This window comes from Cydia pomonella, chromosome 27 (genome assembly GCF_033807575.1).
Source record: "Cydia pomonella isolate Wapato2018A chromosome 27, ilCydPomo1, whole genome shotgun sequence".
NCBI lineage: Eukaryota > Metazoa > Arthropoda > Insecta > Lepidoptera > Tortricidae > Cydia > Cydia pomonella.
The window spans coordinates 7,524,721-7,542,797 of record NC_084729.1 but is presented as its reverse complement, the minus strand read 5'-3'; the positions used below and the strand labels follow the sequence as shown (position 1 = coordinate 7,542,797).

At 39.8% G+C, this 18,077-nt stretch overlaps 1 protein-coding gene and 1 long non-coding RNA gene across 4 annotated transcripts in view; one reads left to right on the top strand and one right to left on the bottom strand.

Annotated features, from left to right (window-relative positions):
* Nucleotides 1-17,496, bottom strand: part of LOC133532366 (uncharacterized) — a 36,956-nt gene extending 19,460 nt beyond the window's left edge. The window contains exons 1-11 of one of the 3 annotated variants that reach the window (XM_061870978.1): nucleotides 17,261-17,495; nucleotides 14,338-14,468; nucleotides 12,897-13,132; nucleotides 11,200-11,268; nucleotides 10,462-10,509; nucleotides 9,811-9,873; nucleotides 8,277-8,501; nucleotides 6,350-6,487; nucleotides 4,776-5,338; nucleotides 2,936-3,068; nucleotides 2,264-2,355 (exon numbers count right to left, since the gene is read on the bottom strand). In XM_061870978.1, the coding sequence (XP_061726962.1) occupies nucleotides 2,264-2,355; nucleotides 2,936-3,068; nucleotides 4,776-5,338; nucleotides 6,350-6,487; nucleotides 8,277-8,501; nucleotides 9,811-9,873; nucleotides 10,462-10,509; nucleotides 11,200-11,268; nucleotides 12,897-13,132; nucleotides 14,338-14,451 (1,681 nt within the window). In that variant the 5' untranslated portion in view covers nucleotides 14,452-14,468; nucleotides 17,261-17,495. Of the gene's footprint in view, nucleotides 1-2,263; nucleotides 2,356-2,935; nucleotides 3,069-4,775; nucleotides 5,339-6,349; nucleotides 6,488-8,276; nucleotides 8,502-9,810; nucleotides 9,874-10,380; nucleotides 10,510-11,097; nucleotides 11,269-12,896; nucleotides 13,133-14,337; nucleotides 14,469-17,260 lie in introns of all 3 variants that reach the window. The other 2 variants (XM_061870977.1, XM_061870979.1) reach the window with 2 other exon arrangements.
* Nucleotides 1-18,077, top strand: part of LOC133532372 (uncharacterized) — a 136,150-nt gene that overhangs the window by 22,920 nt on the left and 95,153 nt on the right. The window lies entirely within an intron of this gene.

Here is an 18,077-nt window from a genome sequence, read left to right as displayed (position 1 = left end):
ACCAATTTTCGGTGGAAGTTTGCATGGTAATGTACATCATATATTTTTTAGATTTATCATTCTCTTATTTTAGAAGTTACGGGGGGGACACACATTTTATCACTTTGGAAGTAACCCCACACGTATGGGTTTGAGGGAAAAAAATTTTTTAGTTTCAGTTCTAAGTTATGGGAACCCCCAAAATTTATTGTTTTTGTTTGAAAATCTTAATGCGGTTCACAGAATACATCTACTTACCAAATTTCAATAGTATACTTCTTATAGTTTCGGAAAAAAGTGGCTGTGGCATACGGACGGACAGACAGACAGACATGACGAATCCATAAGGGTTCCGTTTTTTGCCATTTGGCTACGGAACCCTAATAAAAGATAATTTAAAATAAGGAAATATGTCTCGTCAGTGGTATCGTGAGGTCTCAGACTCAAATACGTAATTAATTTCCAATCTCAATGATACTGATAAGGTAAACGAATACCCCATTAGGGAATACCAATAATTAAATGTGTGATATTTGTTCCCGAGTTATAACGAAAGGGGACGACCGCTTCTCCATACACGTAGTCCCCATTTTCCCCTCTAGATATTGACATTAATGAAAATATTTTTACATTATTTGATGTATATGAACCATAGCTATGCCACTCCGTTTGACTTTTTTCCATTTTTTGATTACTGTAAAAATTAGGAGCGAAAAACAGATTACATACAAATTTTTATATGTTCCTAACTCTTTTGATAATTCGAAAAAAATCAAACGTCCCCTACGTTTAGGTGTGGTTGATATACAACAAATTGTGTCAAAACATTTTCAAAAATGTGAATATCCGAATATGAACGTGGGGCGCAAACATGCCCCCCCCCCCCCCCCTAGGCCTCCGGCTTATCTATTTAGGATTTAGGGAAATGTAAACCTAGAAACGACTCACATTTGAATCAGGGGCTTACCCTTGAATGACAAGGAAAACACGTGCCTAATAACGTTAAAAATCATTAAGTGATCATTAAGAATAACATTTTTCATTAGCATATGATACGATGCGCCAGTATCTAATAGATTTTTAATTACTTTAATTTCACTATTAATCATCATAAAGACGTTTTATAATTGCATTTCAACAATAAAAATACTATATAAACCAAAGCATAGACAAATATCATCATTCCGAATTTATACTTCGAAGCATCACAATGAAATCCATTATCTTAGCGTTTGCCTTCGTTGTGATGTTGGTAGTTATATCAACTCCAGTAGAAGCTGATAAGTTGATAGGCAGCTGTGTGTGGGGAGCGGTGGACTACAAGTCCAACTGCAACGGCGAGTGCAGGCGGCGCGGGTTCCGGGGCGGGCACTGCGGGAGCTTCGCTAACGTCAACTGCTGGTGCGAGACGTGACAAGATGGCGGCCAGCGGCGGTACAAAATGGCGGAAGGAACAAAATGGCGGTTTTATGACATGAACAATGGAACTTTCTTTGTATTTATTCGCTTTTAATTGTATATGTATTAAACAGAGATTATACATATAAAACTATAATTGATCTTTTTCTCTTTAAAACACTTATCCTCGTTAGTCACATTCCTTTTTGCAGTTTCGAATTTAAAACTTTCTTTTATGCCCTTAAAGTTGAAAATTCAATTTGAATTTTTCGTTTTAAAAAGACGTTGGGACTTATGAGGTAGTTAAAAAACAAATAAAAACCGGCTATCATACAATGGGCTAATTAGAGAGTAAGACAGAGATAGAAAGAGAGAGAGAGAGGAAGAATGAAACAGAAATAGAGTACGTGAGAAATTTATACAAGTTGCTCAAATATCTCTCCGCGCACTCTAACTAGACAATACTCGTGTTCAGATATTTATGAGCGCTCCGTCTGGCTAGTTGTGTAGTAGAAGCTGTTAAGTTGATAGGCAGGAGGCGCGAGTTGACTGGTAGAGAATGCCTTAAGGCATTAAGTCTGTCATTTGTACTTATTTCTAATGTGCAATAAAGGTATAGGTATTATGGAAGGTAGAGGTAAGGAAAGCAATCTCAAAGCAGTCAAAAAACCTTAAATAGGTGGCGCTACAATATCTTGAATATTTCAAACAAATCATAGACAGCGCACTTCACTCCGTCAATAACGCCTAGATTCTTAGCTACTCTAGCGCTACTCTGGAGAGATTTGGAACTATTATTTATAGCTGACAGCTGGACACTGTTGCAACAGTTCTGCCTATGGAGATTGCATTCCTTGCCTCTACCTTCCATGGTATAAATAAATACCATTGCTAAGTGAGCTGCTCCTGCGCCGGGAGCCGTCGAGCCGGCCCTCGGGCCGCGAGCGCCGCACCACTTTCACCGCAACTGTGGCGCTCCTATAACATTTAACTTTTTTATTTTAATAATTACTAATTTATTAATTTATTTTCGTTCTTTTTACAACTCAATTCTTCCGCTCATGCATCAGATGAGTCACGATCAAAGAGAATTCGAAATAGAGGAGGACTGCCAAAGAAAACTTCGTAGCCACAGTAAATTTACTGCCATCTTTCGACATGATCAAAACTGTTAGAACGGCATTGTTTCGAGCGATGGCGCCATAACCTTTAAGTTGTGCCCGGTAAGATTGCGCCACTTTTTGATAATTAACGAATTTAACAAATATCTATGAAAGCTTTCATTGAAAAAAAAAATTGAAAGTAAAAAAAAATTGAGACTTTTGAGCCTTGTATTTTTTTATTATCTCAATATGACTTTTATAATAGATGGCTCGTTTTCTACCAATTTGGCTAAATTTTGTTGTAAAATTCAACATGTGTCAATTACCTAATTGTACAACAAATCCATTTAAAACCAAAATTTTAATTGCTTATCGTAAAAAAACCTACTACTTTTACTTTTTGCACCTATTTTAGAACAACAAGCGGTGTTTTCGTGAAGGAAACTCAAACCGACCTGTCGTCGTCGTGCCGCGTCGGGCTGTCCTGCCGCCGGCCCTGCCCGAGCCCCCGTAACCGACTCAGCAGGGACAACTCTGTGAGCCCGCGCTTCCATATCGGCTTGCCTTGGCTGCCGTCTTGGTTTTTATCTGTAAGGGACAATTATATATAACCATAGATAGGTTGTACTCATTCATTATGTGAACGGTTTTTTTTGCCACTCTTTTATGTGACCTTTTTGCCACTTTTTTATCCTTTTTGTTACCGCCATAAAATGGGGAAATGGTAACACAATAGAAAAAAGCTCTGGGACATTTTTTTTCCATTGGGATCAAAAGAGTTCATGATTCTGAAGAAATAACACGAATTTATTAAAAAATGCAAAATTAATAAAATTGGTTTTTTTTTAACAAACGCACACATACGAATGAATCTGGTATTTTTGTTGATAAACATATCCTTGTCTATTTCTCTTTGTTGCGCCAGAGCTCGTTATCACGTGTACATTTCTCGCTTGCCTAGGCGGGACTAAAGGCAACTTGTACAATTTGTACAAGGTAAGCGTTATATTTATACTTAATCTGGAGTTATAATATAGTTGGTAAGAAACAACCATTTTCATAGTATTATCCCAGACCTATACCTTATACTAACCTATAAATTTATGCAAAGTAATATAGCTGCAGCGTTGACAGCTAAAGTAGATAGCATTATACACCGTGGGCCTCTTAAACACGACAGATTATATATAGACGTATTCCTGATGTCATAAGGAGCAAAAAATGGTTTATTAATTTTGGCCAACCTCACTAAAAAAAAATTTTTTTCCGAAAAGTATTTTTTTGTGTTTTCTGCACACAACTCATTATTTATTTTTACACCTTGGTGAAAAAAAAAAACATTACAACGAATAAGTAAAGTTTTTTTATTATAATTACAGATAAATATTGCGAAGCGTTATATGAGAGAAGCGCTGGTGGCCTAGCGGTAAGAGCGTGCGACTTGCAATCCGGAGGTCGCGGGTTCAAACCCCGGCTCGTACCAATGAGTTTTTCGGAACTTATGTACGAAATATCATTTGATATTTACCAGTCGCTTTTCGGTGAAGGAAAACATCGTGAGGAAACCGGACTAATCCCAACAAGGCCTAGTTTATCCTCTGGGTTGGAAGGTCTGATGGCAGTCGCTTTCGTAAAAACTAGTGCCTACGCCAAATCTTGGGATTAGTTGTCAAGCGGACCCCAGGCTCCCATGAGCCGTGGCAAATGCCGGGACAACGCGAGGAAGAAGAAGACAGATAAATATTGCGAGTTTACTTTAAAATTTTAAAGTTTTTCACTAAGTTATAAACAAATTCAGATCGAAAGATCGATTTCAGGAAACTTTGTATGACTTTTAGTCTCTTAATGTGGTCAAGAATACACCTTGAAAATCTGTCATTTAATTGGCCCATATAGTACACTATAAAGTTATTTTGTTGACAACCGCAGAAATTGAACATCCAAGTCTTGCTTCTATTTTTATATTAATTTATTTGTTCTACAGTCAGATTATTGTTATTATTTTTATTTTTTTAACTTTGTTTTCGGGCTGACTGAAGATCCCATCTGCTGGGTGAAAGGCATTATTTTTCTCTAAGTACGCTTACGGAAACTTCCTCAATATTACCTACATAACTAAATATGGCTAGCTTAAAAAAAACAGTTATTCTCTACCAAGCAGCTATTTATTTTTAATTTCATCATATTCCTAATTTGGTTGCCTCTCTCGAATTTTTTTGATAGTAAAATATAGAAAGCTATATAGTAGAGAATCAATGTTTTTCAAATCAGGTAATGTTTGGCATAATAACTTACCATTTCTTTCTCTCTTAGGGCTCTGAGTTCTCTCACAAGCGTTGCTATGCGACCTCTCCACTGGCCTCGGAGGCCTCACCACCCGAACACTAGAGTCCACACTCACAGTCACCGAGTCACCATTCACACAATTCTCACTGTTCACTTCCACTTGCACTTGATTCGCACTATTGCTTGGATACAGATATTCATACGTCTCCATGTTGGGTAGCGATGATTTTCTAACTTTCTCTAAAGCTTTTATCCTCCTGACAGGTAAAGGTGAACGGTCCGTAGATGTTGATGCTTGACATAACCGCTCATATATGCTCTTGTCTCCGTTTAAGTTGACGGTGGTTGTTAAACTAATATGTCCGTAGTCGGATTCTTTGTAGACCGTTCCGTAGCCATTCTGTTCAGTTTCTGTGTTGACGATGTTGATGTAGTTTTGTTTGGGCTCGAGGGAGAGCTGTTGCAGGTCGAAGTTGAAGACGTTTGTTTCGGGGCCCAGGACAGGTATGGCGGTGTGCGGGGGCTCCTTGTTCGATACTTGTATCACGGTTATGTTTGTGCCTTGGTAGTCGCTGGAATGATGAAAGTTATTAGAAATGTCAAAAAAAAAGATAGACAATTATGTTACACTCTAGTCATAGAGAAATAAGTAAGCATGGAGTGCTCACTCCATACATCAGTTTTCTTACCAAAACGGTTATTATTTTGGTACTCGACATCTAGCGTCAAGTAGCAGATTTATCAGTACTGCTACTTGACACTAGATGTCACGAGTGTCGCGACTGACGAAAAGTGTATTGCTCAACAATTTACAACTAATATTACAAGCAGGAGTTGAAAATAAAGTTCCGGTTAATCCGGTTATAATATTAGCTGAATATTGTTGAACATTTTACTTTTTCTTCGTCGCGACATCTATTGACATACTTAATATAAAACTTAGAGACAGAGTCAAATTGTCCATAATTAAGGAAAAATCAAAAACAAAAACAATAACTAAAACAATAAAACAACAAAAGTGGCGTTGGACAGGCCACATAATGAGAGAAAACATAGATAAGTGGACAAAGGACCTTGTACAGTGGTGCCCTAGATATAATAAAAGAAAGAGTGGTCCACAAAAGTTTTGATGGTCGGATGATTTGAGTAGAATAGGAGGTAAATGGATGCAAACAGCAAAGGAAAGAAATAAATGGAAAGAAATGGAGGAGGCCTACGTCAAAGGACGAGTTGAGGTCAATGTTGTGAAACCAAATTAATGTAATTGTGATAACTGAAGACTTCAATAATAACGTCTATTTACATTTACATTACATTGTCAAATGATAAATCCCCTACATGACGCTAGATGTCGACTACGACAATAATAAGCGTTTTTGTAACAAAACTAATTTATGGACTGAGCACTTGACATAGATGTAATAATTTTTATGAATGTGATAATGTTTTATTCATAATTTTTAGTCTAATATTGAATTGAATCGAGATTGGACAGAGTAGATTGAGCAACGAACCATCACTTTAGTAGGTACCTTGAACAGAAAATCAAAACACAATTTAATTAAAAGATTTTATCGAATTACCTCGGAGTTTCTTCAGCAGTAGCCTCAACAACCACAGTCTGCTTATATTCCTTAACTTCTTCTCCAGTATTCTCCACCTCCTCACTTATCCGGTCGATTTCCGCGAAGAATTCTTCATCACTGTCTGTATTGTTCCTCCTGCAATTAAAAAAATCGTTTTTACAGAAATCGATCTCAAACTTCGTAATTATAAATAAATAAATATCATAGGACGTTATTACACAAATTGACTAAGTCCCACAGTAAGCTCAATAAGGCTTGTGTTGTGTGGGACTTAGACAATGATATATATGATATATAACTAGGCCAAACCGGTCGGTCGTCAATTATATTTTGAAGGATATAAAAAACTTCAGCCCAAAATAACTAAAGTAATTTTTATCGCTCGCAGATACTACAAAGGTTTATATTATATGAATAAGTTTTTGTCAAAAATATATATTTTGGTTCCAAAAGCTATTATCGCTTTACTTTAATTTAATTAATTCTACTGTACTCTCTTACCACAGGCAACTAATACTCATCATAACAATTCTGAAAACCCCAAACACAATGAGGTTGCGTTGTTTCATCACAGAGTTCTTATGGCCACCTCCTGTCTCCATCATCAGATCAGCTCCATGTCATCATAATATCGCTTGTCAAACAATTTACATATGCAAAATTTCAACTCCATCGGAAATCGGGAAGTGGGTCAAATTTAGCATCCACGATTTGACCCACGCTAACTAACCAGGCAAGTTAAATAAAAGCTTGTAAAAATTCATCACTTTTGGCAAGACTAGAACTTGCGACCTTTCGGGACCCCGGTCCAACCACTCTTTATCTGAGTTACGAAAACTTATCAGCAGCTTACACGCTACAGATGAAATTTAGTATTATTTATTATTAGGGTTTTGTGGGCCTTTAAGTGCCACGTCGACCAAGCAGTGATCTATTGTGACAGCCCTTTAAAGTTCATTACTAATGCCCGTTGAATCCAGGAAGTTCCAGATTCTTTGGGCAGTAATGTTCTGTACCTCATAGGGTTGCAACATGCCGCCCTAAGTGGGTACTTCTTTTTGACATTAGTGGTCCACAGGAGCAGAGAATGTGCATTGCAGTCTCCTCTGACTCATGGCAGAACCTGCACGTCGCATCTTGTTTCTTTCCAATTTGACACATGTGTTTGATTAACTTACAGTGTCCAGTCAATATTTTTTATTTATTTAAACTTTATTGCACAATACATGAAGAGTATAAATGGCGGACTTAATGCCAGAAGGCATTCTCTACCAGTCAACCATGAGCCAAACCGAAAGATCCTAATTGGTGCAGGGTCAGAATACAGAGTAAAATGACAAAAAAAAAATCACAATATTACCTATATAAAATTATACGTACATAAATAATATGATACATAAATATAAATACATACATATATATAATATTCTAGTCACCGAGCAGGTTTTGTGTCTTTTGAGCGCTAGGAGCACCTTAGCCGTTTTGCTGTTGAAACCTTTGTTCGAGCTTTTTTTGGTATGATAGTAGTCCGGGGAAGGACAGCATAGATTTTAACACTCATCATTATGATTCGCACGAAGTCGCGACGATCGGTCTGGCCTAGTCAGTAGTGACCCTGCCTATGAAGCTGGTGGTCCTGGGTTCGACTCCCAGTAAGGGCATTATTTGTATTATGAGCAGATATACTGTTCCTGAGTCATGGTAGTTTTCTATGTATTTAAGTATATGACGGACATTATTGCAAATTTAAGATCACTATAATTATGTATGTACACTCACTCAAGTTTTACAAATAAATTATCTCTTCTATATTATATTACTTATATATATCGTTGTCTGTGGGGCTTAGTCAATTAGTGTAAAAATGTCCTATATAAATAAAAAAACAACGCGGGTAAAAGATAGTTCAGAATAAAAGTCTTACCTCAGCACCGAATCGTCCAAGCAAATATTCTGTCCACATATCTTGGTTGTCTTTGGTATATCTTGACTAGTGCTCGGTAGAGATGTGAAGGGCTCCGGCTCATCCCAGTTGGATATGTCTATGGGCTCTATGGTCGGCTCTATGGTTGGTGCTGGTTCTTCGGGCTGCTCATGGTGTTCGGGTTCAAGGGCTCTGGAGGGGATGGTTAGCTCTATGCCTGGTACTCTGTGAAAGATAATTTCTTTATTAAGGATATAGATTTTTATAAGCCGGTGGCAAACAAGCATACAGTCCGCTTGGTACTTAAGGGTTACTATGGACGCGTGCAATTCCAGGAATGCCACATATACTTAATTATTTTTTAAAGTACAGTCCCGTGCAATAATATGTTACACAACGAGGTCCGCAAAAACATCTGACACGATCTTATTCGTAGAGCCATAAGAGCGCGTCACATATTTTTGCGGCCTTCGAGAGTTACATATTATTGTAAGTGACTGTACCACATACTGTTAGTCTACCAGTAACGACTCATAATAAGGCATTTCTGAAAAATGTTCCTCTTTGACAGATTTTGTGGATTGTGGAATAAAAGTGGTTGCCATTTCAAACTTCCTAGTTACTGGCTAGATTGCGTCTTTAATGGGGAAGGCCGGTGAAAGCTAATTGTAGATGTCGCTCTTCCAGATATCGTACGAAGCATATACTTATGATGAAAGAGAGACAGGAGATGGATGGTCCAAACTTTGTACGGAAACCATATCCATTTTTAAAACGCTTTTATGCATTAGCTTAAAATCTTCCTTTTAGCTTTTATCCACTACCTTTTAATTTTAGGCTTTCCTAAGCTTGTATAACATAAAACCCTAAAAATTGATAACATACAATTTTAGATTCCCATATCGAGACGACAGAGTCATTCTCGCAAAAATAAAACTACTTCGCTCTATATAAATTAGCCTTTCACTTCTCATTCTCGTAAAAGTGACATTTAAGTCGCGTGTAAGATAAAGTAAAATCATCTATTACGACTCTTATTAACTTAACAATAAAGTTCAAAATCTGCCATACAAACTGCCAGCCCTGCCGGTGCGCCCCCGACCGGCTCGAGTACGATTTTCTTTAGTCTTGAACAAATACGGTAAAATAACCTAAATTATTGTATATTTTTGTTAATTTTCCTCGCAATCGAAGTGAAAAGCAGAGTGTATAACTAACTAACTCGGACAAAGACGGTCGCAAGAAGATCGCTTTATGCCTTTGTTGTACAATCTAGTATTTTTGCTTCATTGTTAGACATGTCACTTATTATTATTATATCGTATCGCTTTACCTGAATAATTAATTAGAATTTTATTTATACATCAATCATCACACACAATGTATATAATTATAATTTTACATCTGAATTGAGCAGCGAATCCCTGGAGTCCGCTGTAAGGGCTAACAGGTCTTCAGACTTTGCCAGTTGCCTTGTCCACTTGGTTACCTGGCGGGCGCGGTGTACACATTCTCTGACAGTACCACTGGTTACCTGTCCGGTGGCACGGGCGGAGTGGGGGGCAGGGGCGACGTGGGGTCCCGCGTGCCGGCGCGGTGTACACATTCTCTGACAGTACCACTGGTTACCTGTCCGGTGGCACGGGCGGAGTGGGGGGCAGGGGCGACGTGGGGTCCCGCGTGCCGGCGCGGTGTACACATTCTCTGACAGTACCACTGGTTACCTGTCCGGTGGCACGGGCGGAGTGGGGGGCAGGGGCGACGTGGGGTCCCGCGTGCCGGCGCGGTGTACACATTCTCTGACAGTACCACTGGTTACCTGTCCGGTGGCACGGGCGGAGTGGGGGGCAGGGGCGACGTGGGGTCCCGCGTGCCGGCGCGGTGTACACATTCTCTGACAGTACCACTGGTTACCTGTCCGGTGGCACGGGCGGAGTGGGGGGCAGGGGCGACGTGGGGTCCCGCGTGCCGGCGCGGTGTACACATTCTCTGACAGTACCACTGGTTACCTGTCCGGTGGCACGGGCGGAGTGGGGGGCAGGGGCGACGTGGGGTCCCGCGTGCCGGCGCGGTGTACACATTCTCTGACAGTACCACTGGTTACCTGTCCGGTGGCACGGGCGGAGTGGGGGGCAGGGGCGACGTGGGGTCCCGTGTGCCGGCGCGGGGCGCGGGCGGGGCGGGCGGCGCGGGCGGGGCGGGCGGCGCGGCGGGCGCGGTGTACACATTCTCTGACAGTACCACTGGTTACCTGTCCGGTGGCACGGGCGGAGTGGGGGGCAGGGGCGACGTGGGGTCCCGCGTGCCGGCGCGGTGTACACATTCTCTGACAGTACCACTGGTTACCTGTCCGGTGGCACGGGCGGAGTGGGGGGCAGGGGCGACGTGGGGTCCCGCGTGCCGGCGCGGTGTACACATTCTCTGACAGTACCACTGGTTACCTGTCCGGTGGCACGGGCGGAGTGGGGGGCAGGGGCGACGTGGGGTCCCGCGTGCCGGCGCGGTGTACACATTCTCTGACAGTACCACTGGTTACCTGTCCGGTGGCACGGGCGGAGTGGGGGGCAGGGGCGACGTGGGGTCCCGCGTGCCGGCGCGGTGTACACATTCTCTGACAGTACCACTGGTTACCTGTCCGGTGGCACGGGCGGAGTGGGGGGCAGGGGCGACGTGGGGTCCCGCGTGCCGGCGCGGTGTACACATTCTCTGACAGTACCACTGGTTACCTGTCCGGTGGCACGGGCGGAGTGGGGGGCAGGGGCGACGTGGGGTCCCGCGTGCCGGCGCGGTGTACACATTCTCTGACAGTACCACTGGTTACCTGTCCGGTGGCACGGGCGGAGTGGGGGGCAGGGGCGACGTGGGGTCCCGTGTGCCGGCGCGGGGCGCGGGCGGGGCGGCGGGCGCGGTGTACACATTCTCTCCCTTCGAGAGGATCTTCAGTTCGTGGAGTTTGTTGCGGAGGAGCGTCACCCAGTCTTGCATGGATTCCCTGTGACGACCAAATAATTACATAAAATAACTCTGACCAGTTGAGTTCGACCAATAGATGTTATCAGAGGCCTCGTTGGTGGTTAGGTTATCCAATATCGGACAATTATAAATACCGGCATTGAAATCTGACATTGGCTATCAATACTGGAATTTTACGTTATAATTTTATTTTAAGCTTACGAAAAAACATCTAAATGTGCTTGCCATTTTGATTTTTTTTTCTTACTAGTCCGATTGCGTCTATCATGGATTCACAAGCATAGTGAGTGAATCTAATTTAGTATCTTGAGCGTAGTAAGGGACTCACAACAGCACGAGATGTAAATAACTTTGATCTCGTGTAGTACACAAAACTTTTCATGACAGCAGTGAGAACATATTTAGAAGGTAAAAATACAACCTGAAAAAATGTAATTCGTCTTCATCACTGTTTCACTCATGTTTTCTTAAGGTATTCTAACAATTAATAGTATTTTATGCAACAGTTGTATAAGAAGGGTCAAAAAAGGCGAGTGGCGTGAGTTACAATACAATATTTTTCCTACGAGTCAACAAAAATAAATCTTAATTTAGGTATACAAATTACAGCAAAAGTATATAGCCAAGACGCGCGAGCATACCTTGTTACGCGCCCGGCCCGCCCCGGGCCGCGGCCGGCCGGTCGACGACACCTCCTCGTAACTCATGAGGCCCTGGTACTTGCTACTTGCTAAATTAATTTTTTAGACAGTTTTTTCTCAATTTTGGCCACCGTAGCCTACGGAGACTAACAAGCAACGCTAAGCGGTCTTCCTAGTCTATGGGTGTTGCTATATTACGTGTGTCACATGCGTGTTTCTGACTTATGAAGTAATTATTTTTACTATGCAACCAAATGAATATTTTGTAAGTTGGCAGCAATGCACTTAGTTTAAAACTGTATTCGTTTTGGTTTTGTTAGGTTGGTAGCCATTAATCGCAGTAACGTTATAGCTTATAAAAGCACAAGAGCTTTTATGAGGAATAGACAATATAGACTTTTCTTGAAACCTTTTATGTATGTTCTTATATTCGTGTTAATGAATGCATAAATGACAGATAACAGTAGAGGAGTAGGAAAATTTAATTACCGCAATAAAACAAAACGAAAGAAACTTCAATAAATCAATTGACAGTTCAACCGACGACTTTTTTTTGTAAAAAATAACTTTGTAAGATACGATCCGAATTGCGGATACAAATATTTGTCAACTATAGTAGAGATCGTTAAAAGTAGAATTATTTACTATGCGTAACAATTGCGTAATTTTTTTTTTAAGTTCATTATTTTGACTGTATAATAAAATACGTAAAATACGGTTGTTTCATTAAATTTTAAATTTTTATTTCATTAATTAATTATTACAAATGAAGACCCGTAGTCTCGTAGGGTGTTTTGGAACGATGCGGTCTGACTTAATTCAGGGGTCTATTATAAACCGTCAATATACCGTTGAATTACGAATGCACTTTTTGTCTCTTTCTTTTTGCTAATGACGTGAAAGACTCACTCAGTGAGCAAAATGCGATTTTGCTCACTGTGTTTAACCAGCAAATTAACCTTGTTCCAGCTGCTGACATGAAAATGTACATTTTTAAATAACTTACCAGTCAGGTGCAAGCATTCGCACCGGCCCCTGATCCGTATCCACCAAAAAGTCATACTCGTCACCCATATGTGGCTTGACACTAGCAGTTACATGTCTAGCTGTCTTCAGGCAGGCGCGCCAAGCGGGCTTGTGGGTCAGCGTGGCCGGGGACTCGGGGCTGGGGTACTGTTCGAGGAACGGCGTCCGGCCGTTGTGGACGCAGAAGAGCGTCCACATCGCTTTGAGAGGCGGTTTCTGAAAAATTTGGTAGGTTGAGAGAGTAGATAGGACACATAATAATAGATCTAAATTTGACAGCAAAAAATCAGCCTTTGTAATTTTAAATTAAGATACTTAGATAATTTTGATTGCAGAAGCAATACTACAACCTCGTCAGTAGCTACATACATACTTACGGCGTTTGGGGCTGAAACCCTAGGGCCGTGGGGGCCTAGTGCCCGCCACCTCCATAAGGAGTTAACAAAGCGCCTTATAGAAACTTCGGGTGACCAGAGGGCTGGCCTGCATTTCGCTCAGCGGATAAGCATTGCTATCCAGAGGGGCAATGAAGCCAGCCTTTTGGGCACCCTACCAAGCGATTACGACTTGGGACATTTTTTTTATTTATAAGTTTTTAATTTAAGTGTTTTGTTATGTTTCTACCCATTTGTGTTTCTATAATAAATAAAATTCCCATTTTTTTTGAATACTACGTCGGTGGCAAACAAGCATACGGCCTGCCTGATGGTAAGCAGTATCCGTAGCCTATGTACGCCTGCAACTCCAGAGGAGTTACATGCGCGTTGCCGACCCTAACCCCCTCCCACCTTCGTTGAGCGGATGTGCAAGAATCGGCGGGTCCACACAGAGTGGGCAGCCTCGCGAGGAAATTTCCTGGCGCGGCAAACGCCCGGCCTCGCACGGCCGCGTGCTCGTGTAACTTTTGACGTTTGCCTCACCCGAGCCAATTTGCTCGGCAAGATGGCGTCACTCAGTCAGCTTGCTATTTAAAGCAATTCAAAAGAAAATGAGGAAGAAAAGGAAGACGCGGGAATTTGCGACACTCGTTATTATTATTTTCTTCCAAAGATGTCATGTACGCCAGGAGGTAAAAGTTGACATTCCTGAGAACTTTTAACGTAAGTACGAACAAAATAATCACGCGCGCCATAAACAAACACGTCTACACTGGCGCGCGGCAAACGTCTGAGGCGCCTTTAAGCATGCCGAAAAACCGACCCCGAGCGGCTCGGCCAAGGCCCGAGGAAAACGCGCTCGCCGCCTCGCTCGGCCGAGGCACGTTTACACTGGCCGTTTGCTGCACGAGGAAATTACCTCGCGCGTATGTTCGCTCTGTGTGGTCCCGCCTAATAAAGCTTAAATAATAATAAAATCTGAATAAGCTGCAAGCCTATTGCTTTATTTTAGAATAGCTACTAATAGTAATATTTACAGCTTACCTTATGTCCCAGTGGCCTGAGCTTGCCGCTGGGCTCACTAGGAATGCGCTTGAGATACGCGTTCTTCTGTATCTCCCTGTAGTACACTGGGCCCTCTTCTCGGTTGGATATCATTGTTATTCATTGGTCTCCTGAAAAATAATCACCGTCTATTTAGTGTGTATGTTAGATATTTGGTAAGTTTTGTAAAGATAAAGAAGCATTTATTCAGTAAATATTATGTTCATATTTCAGCTGAAATGATAAATTAATAGTAATAATGTAACAATAGATAAATTGTTTTAATGCTGAAAATTGCATGTATCAACATAGGTATAAACCTGAATCTCATACTATAAAAATATATTTTATTTTTTCATTGACTTGCATGACATTTAAAATTTAAATGTACATCTGGACGCCAGCGATACAGGCCTAGCCTAGTGTGGGGACTCCTGGAAACTCTGTTGGCAACCTAGTTATGCACCAACTTCTAGAAACTGCTGTATACCTTTTCTGTTTCCTTTTTTGTCCAATAAACATATTTTTATCTTTTATCTTTATGTGGTAATTGTGGTTTTTACATGTAAATTAAATAAATTTACTATTTTGAGTTAGGTGTATTTCAGTCATTTTGAATATTGGGTAATCCCAAAAATCATTAAAACAAACACTCAAACTCCATTGCAATGTACAAATGTTACTTTAACATGTATTGGAAGATACTTGCGCAAATTTTGGACTTGTACAAGTTTTGAAAAAAGTTTCAATTTTCGATGCTCAACTTGTGCAAACTTTCGTTTGTGCAAGTTTACCAAAACGTGTGTGGTTGCGTGCGTACAAGTTTACTAGTAGCGTACTATCCGTCTAAACGTACGCACGTTCTGCGATCGTTTTTTCCGCCAAAATGAGTGAGGCAACTGAAAGTTATGGAACACGCGAGATTTTGGAATAATTTACATATATTTATAGACATGAGCCATGTATATAGGGAAAAAAAGACAGGTGCCTATAATAAATTAATTGAAGTATACCAACAGTTAGAACAATGCAGGTAGTTATGACAGTCTTTGGATGCAAATATCAATTTATTCAATAATTTTTTCTGTGAATATTGCTCTCTTTTTAACCAACTTCAAAAATAGGAGGAGGTTCTCAATTCTACTGAATTTTAATTTTTTTTTTGTACGTATGTTATCGATATCTCAGAGAATCGTGAACTGATTTAAAAAAAAAAAATTGAACGGGTATAACCCCGAGATGTACTAAGTCTAAGTCGTGTTACCTGAGTTTTCACGGAATAAAAGGAAATAGGTAGCGATTTTTATTTATTCATGTATACACTTGTAAAGCTTATTTATAAGTGATAAGTTTACAGTACAACCTAATAAACATTTATGTTCTGGTTTTACAGAATTCCTTAATAGCACTCGGAAAATGGTGTGACAAAAACCCATCAAAAGTATGCTCCCTATTCATGTCGTTTTTAACTGCTATTTATTTCTAATCTAATTGAATATTAAGGATGTATCAGCCTTACAAAATTTGATAGCTTGATTATTCATCTTTAATTTAATATATAGTTTACATTACAATACAATTCCTCTTTATTGCACAACCTCAGAACAAATGTACTGGAAACATATAATAAATGAAGATAGAGGTAAACAACAGGCGGCCTTATCACTACAGAGCGATCTCTTCCAGACAACCTTTAGTTTATGTAGTTTATGTAGTCTACAAAGTTATCCAAGCCTGCCTCCTGCACAATTGTCTAAATCTATATGTTTTCATACGAAAATGAAAAATATGTAATGTTTGGAGGTATAAATATAGGTAAATAAACTAGTAATACAAATAAATGGTGGTCACAAAATTTGCGGTAATATCGAGGCCTCATTAAAACAAGCAATTAATCCTTCTTGAAAAGGTGCAAGATTTCTTTCGACACAATTTGTAAAGTATAATTTTCATAAATTGTTTGCGTGTTTACGTCTTCAGGCAATCTGGAACTTTCCAAGGATTCACATAAATTCTCTATCTGAATTTTATATTATTATATCATGTCGTGATCATTACAAAATAAGCTATCAAACTGTGCTTAAAGTTTTTTTTTAAGCTTATTTTATGTTTAATCAGTTGAAAACCTAGTAACAGAACTTAGTGACCGAATATGTAGTTCAATAACTTTTGTCACATAGATAAAGCCAACTAACGGTGAGCATCATCCACCGCACAAAACTACACACCGCACCGTTCACTTTTACAGAAATGATATTTGTACAATCATATTGGAGCAGTCTGTAGTCACTTTGAAATAACTCATATTTGTGTATGTCTAAACTTGCGCAAGTAAATTGCTTTTGTGTGTGGCTAGCATAAGATTTTTTTTTTTGAATTATCCACATCTTATTAGAGTTTTTTTTCTGTCTTACTTACTAGCATTGAATAAGTAATATGAAGTTTTAATTCAACAGAATCACAGTCATAATGTAATCTCAATATCTTAAACATGATGACTGTCTTTTTAAACACTTCTTATGTACATTTTATCATTATAAACAGATAAAAAAGCTTAATACAGTAATTTTAATTGGACTCTAATGTATTAGTGGTCAATAAAACGTGTCATGAAAATTGGCTTATCATACTTTAAGCACTTGATACGAATTCCAAGTAACGTATGAATTAATTATACTTCGTTGGAGACATCAAAACGGTGACTCAATAACGAAACTATGCGACAGACATCCTTATAAGTACGAATTACGGGCATACAAGGCAACACGAAAGTAAGACAATATTCTAGTTAAAACGCGACTTTGTTCGTAATAAACTGGATCTTGTGCAACGTGCACGCTAAATTAATGATTTATCAACAGCTGTTTGCATAACAATAGCAATTATACACCGGAAAAGTGAAAATAAGTTACGGAAGTTTTACCTTGAAAGTTTTTCAATAAAACCGCCTTTCTTGTATGAATATACGTTACATTATCGACGCTTCGCTCTAATATTGCACTTTCACCGTAACAATCACATATATTTTACTATTATTACGAAATTAATTGCAGCCTATGTATTTATTGCACTGAAATTTGACAGCAAGCAGTACACAAAGCAACGACGCCATATATATTATTAATGACGTTTCCTGCTGTTGTTGCCAATGACAAAATGTAAAACTGACACGCATTATCCATAATTGTAAAGTATTTTACAGTACATATGGGGCTACTTTATAGCACTAGTGCGTCGTGTGTCGAACATTTAAAGGGCCATATGTACTGTAAAACGTTGTACGATACATGTGCGAATAGGTAATTCGCAACTCGTGTCGATTTAAAACACTCCCTTCGGTCGTGTTTTAATTTATCGCCACTCGTTTCGAATTTCCTATTTTTCGCACTTGTATCGTAATGTACTAATTTATTACTCTACGTCCGTGATCACCAACCACTATAACAAAGGGCCTACTGCGAGCCATGTTCGACGTGTTACCTTCCTGTCACACTTACTTACGAATTTACAAGTGCGACAGAGAGGCAACATGTCGAACGTGGATCGCGGTAGGCACTCAGGATCAAATAACTTTTTGCTCGAGCCTAAGCTCCCATCTGAGTTATTTTGTGGAGGCGCAAAATACCATTATCAGCACATGGCTAGTGGTATTCAGATATGATTATTGATTACACAATTAAAAAAAAAGTAAACTTGAGTGACTATGCAACTAATAATCGCAAGTGTTGGACAATGAACAG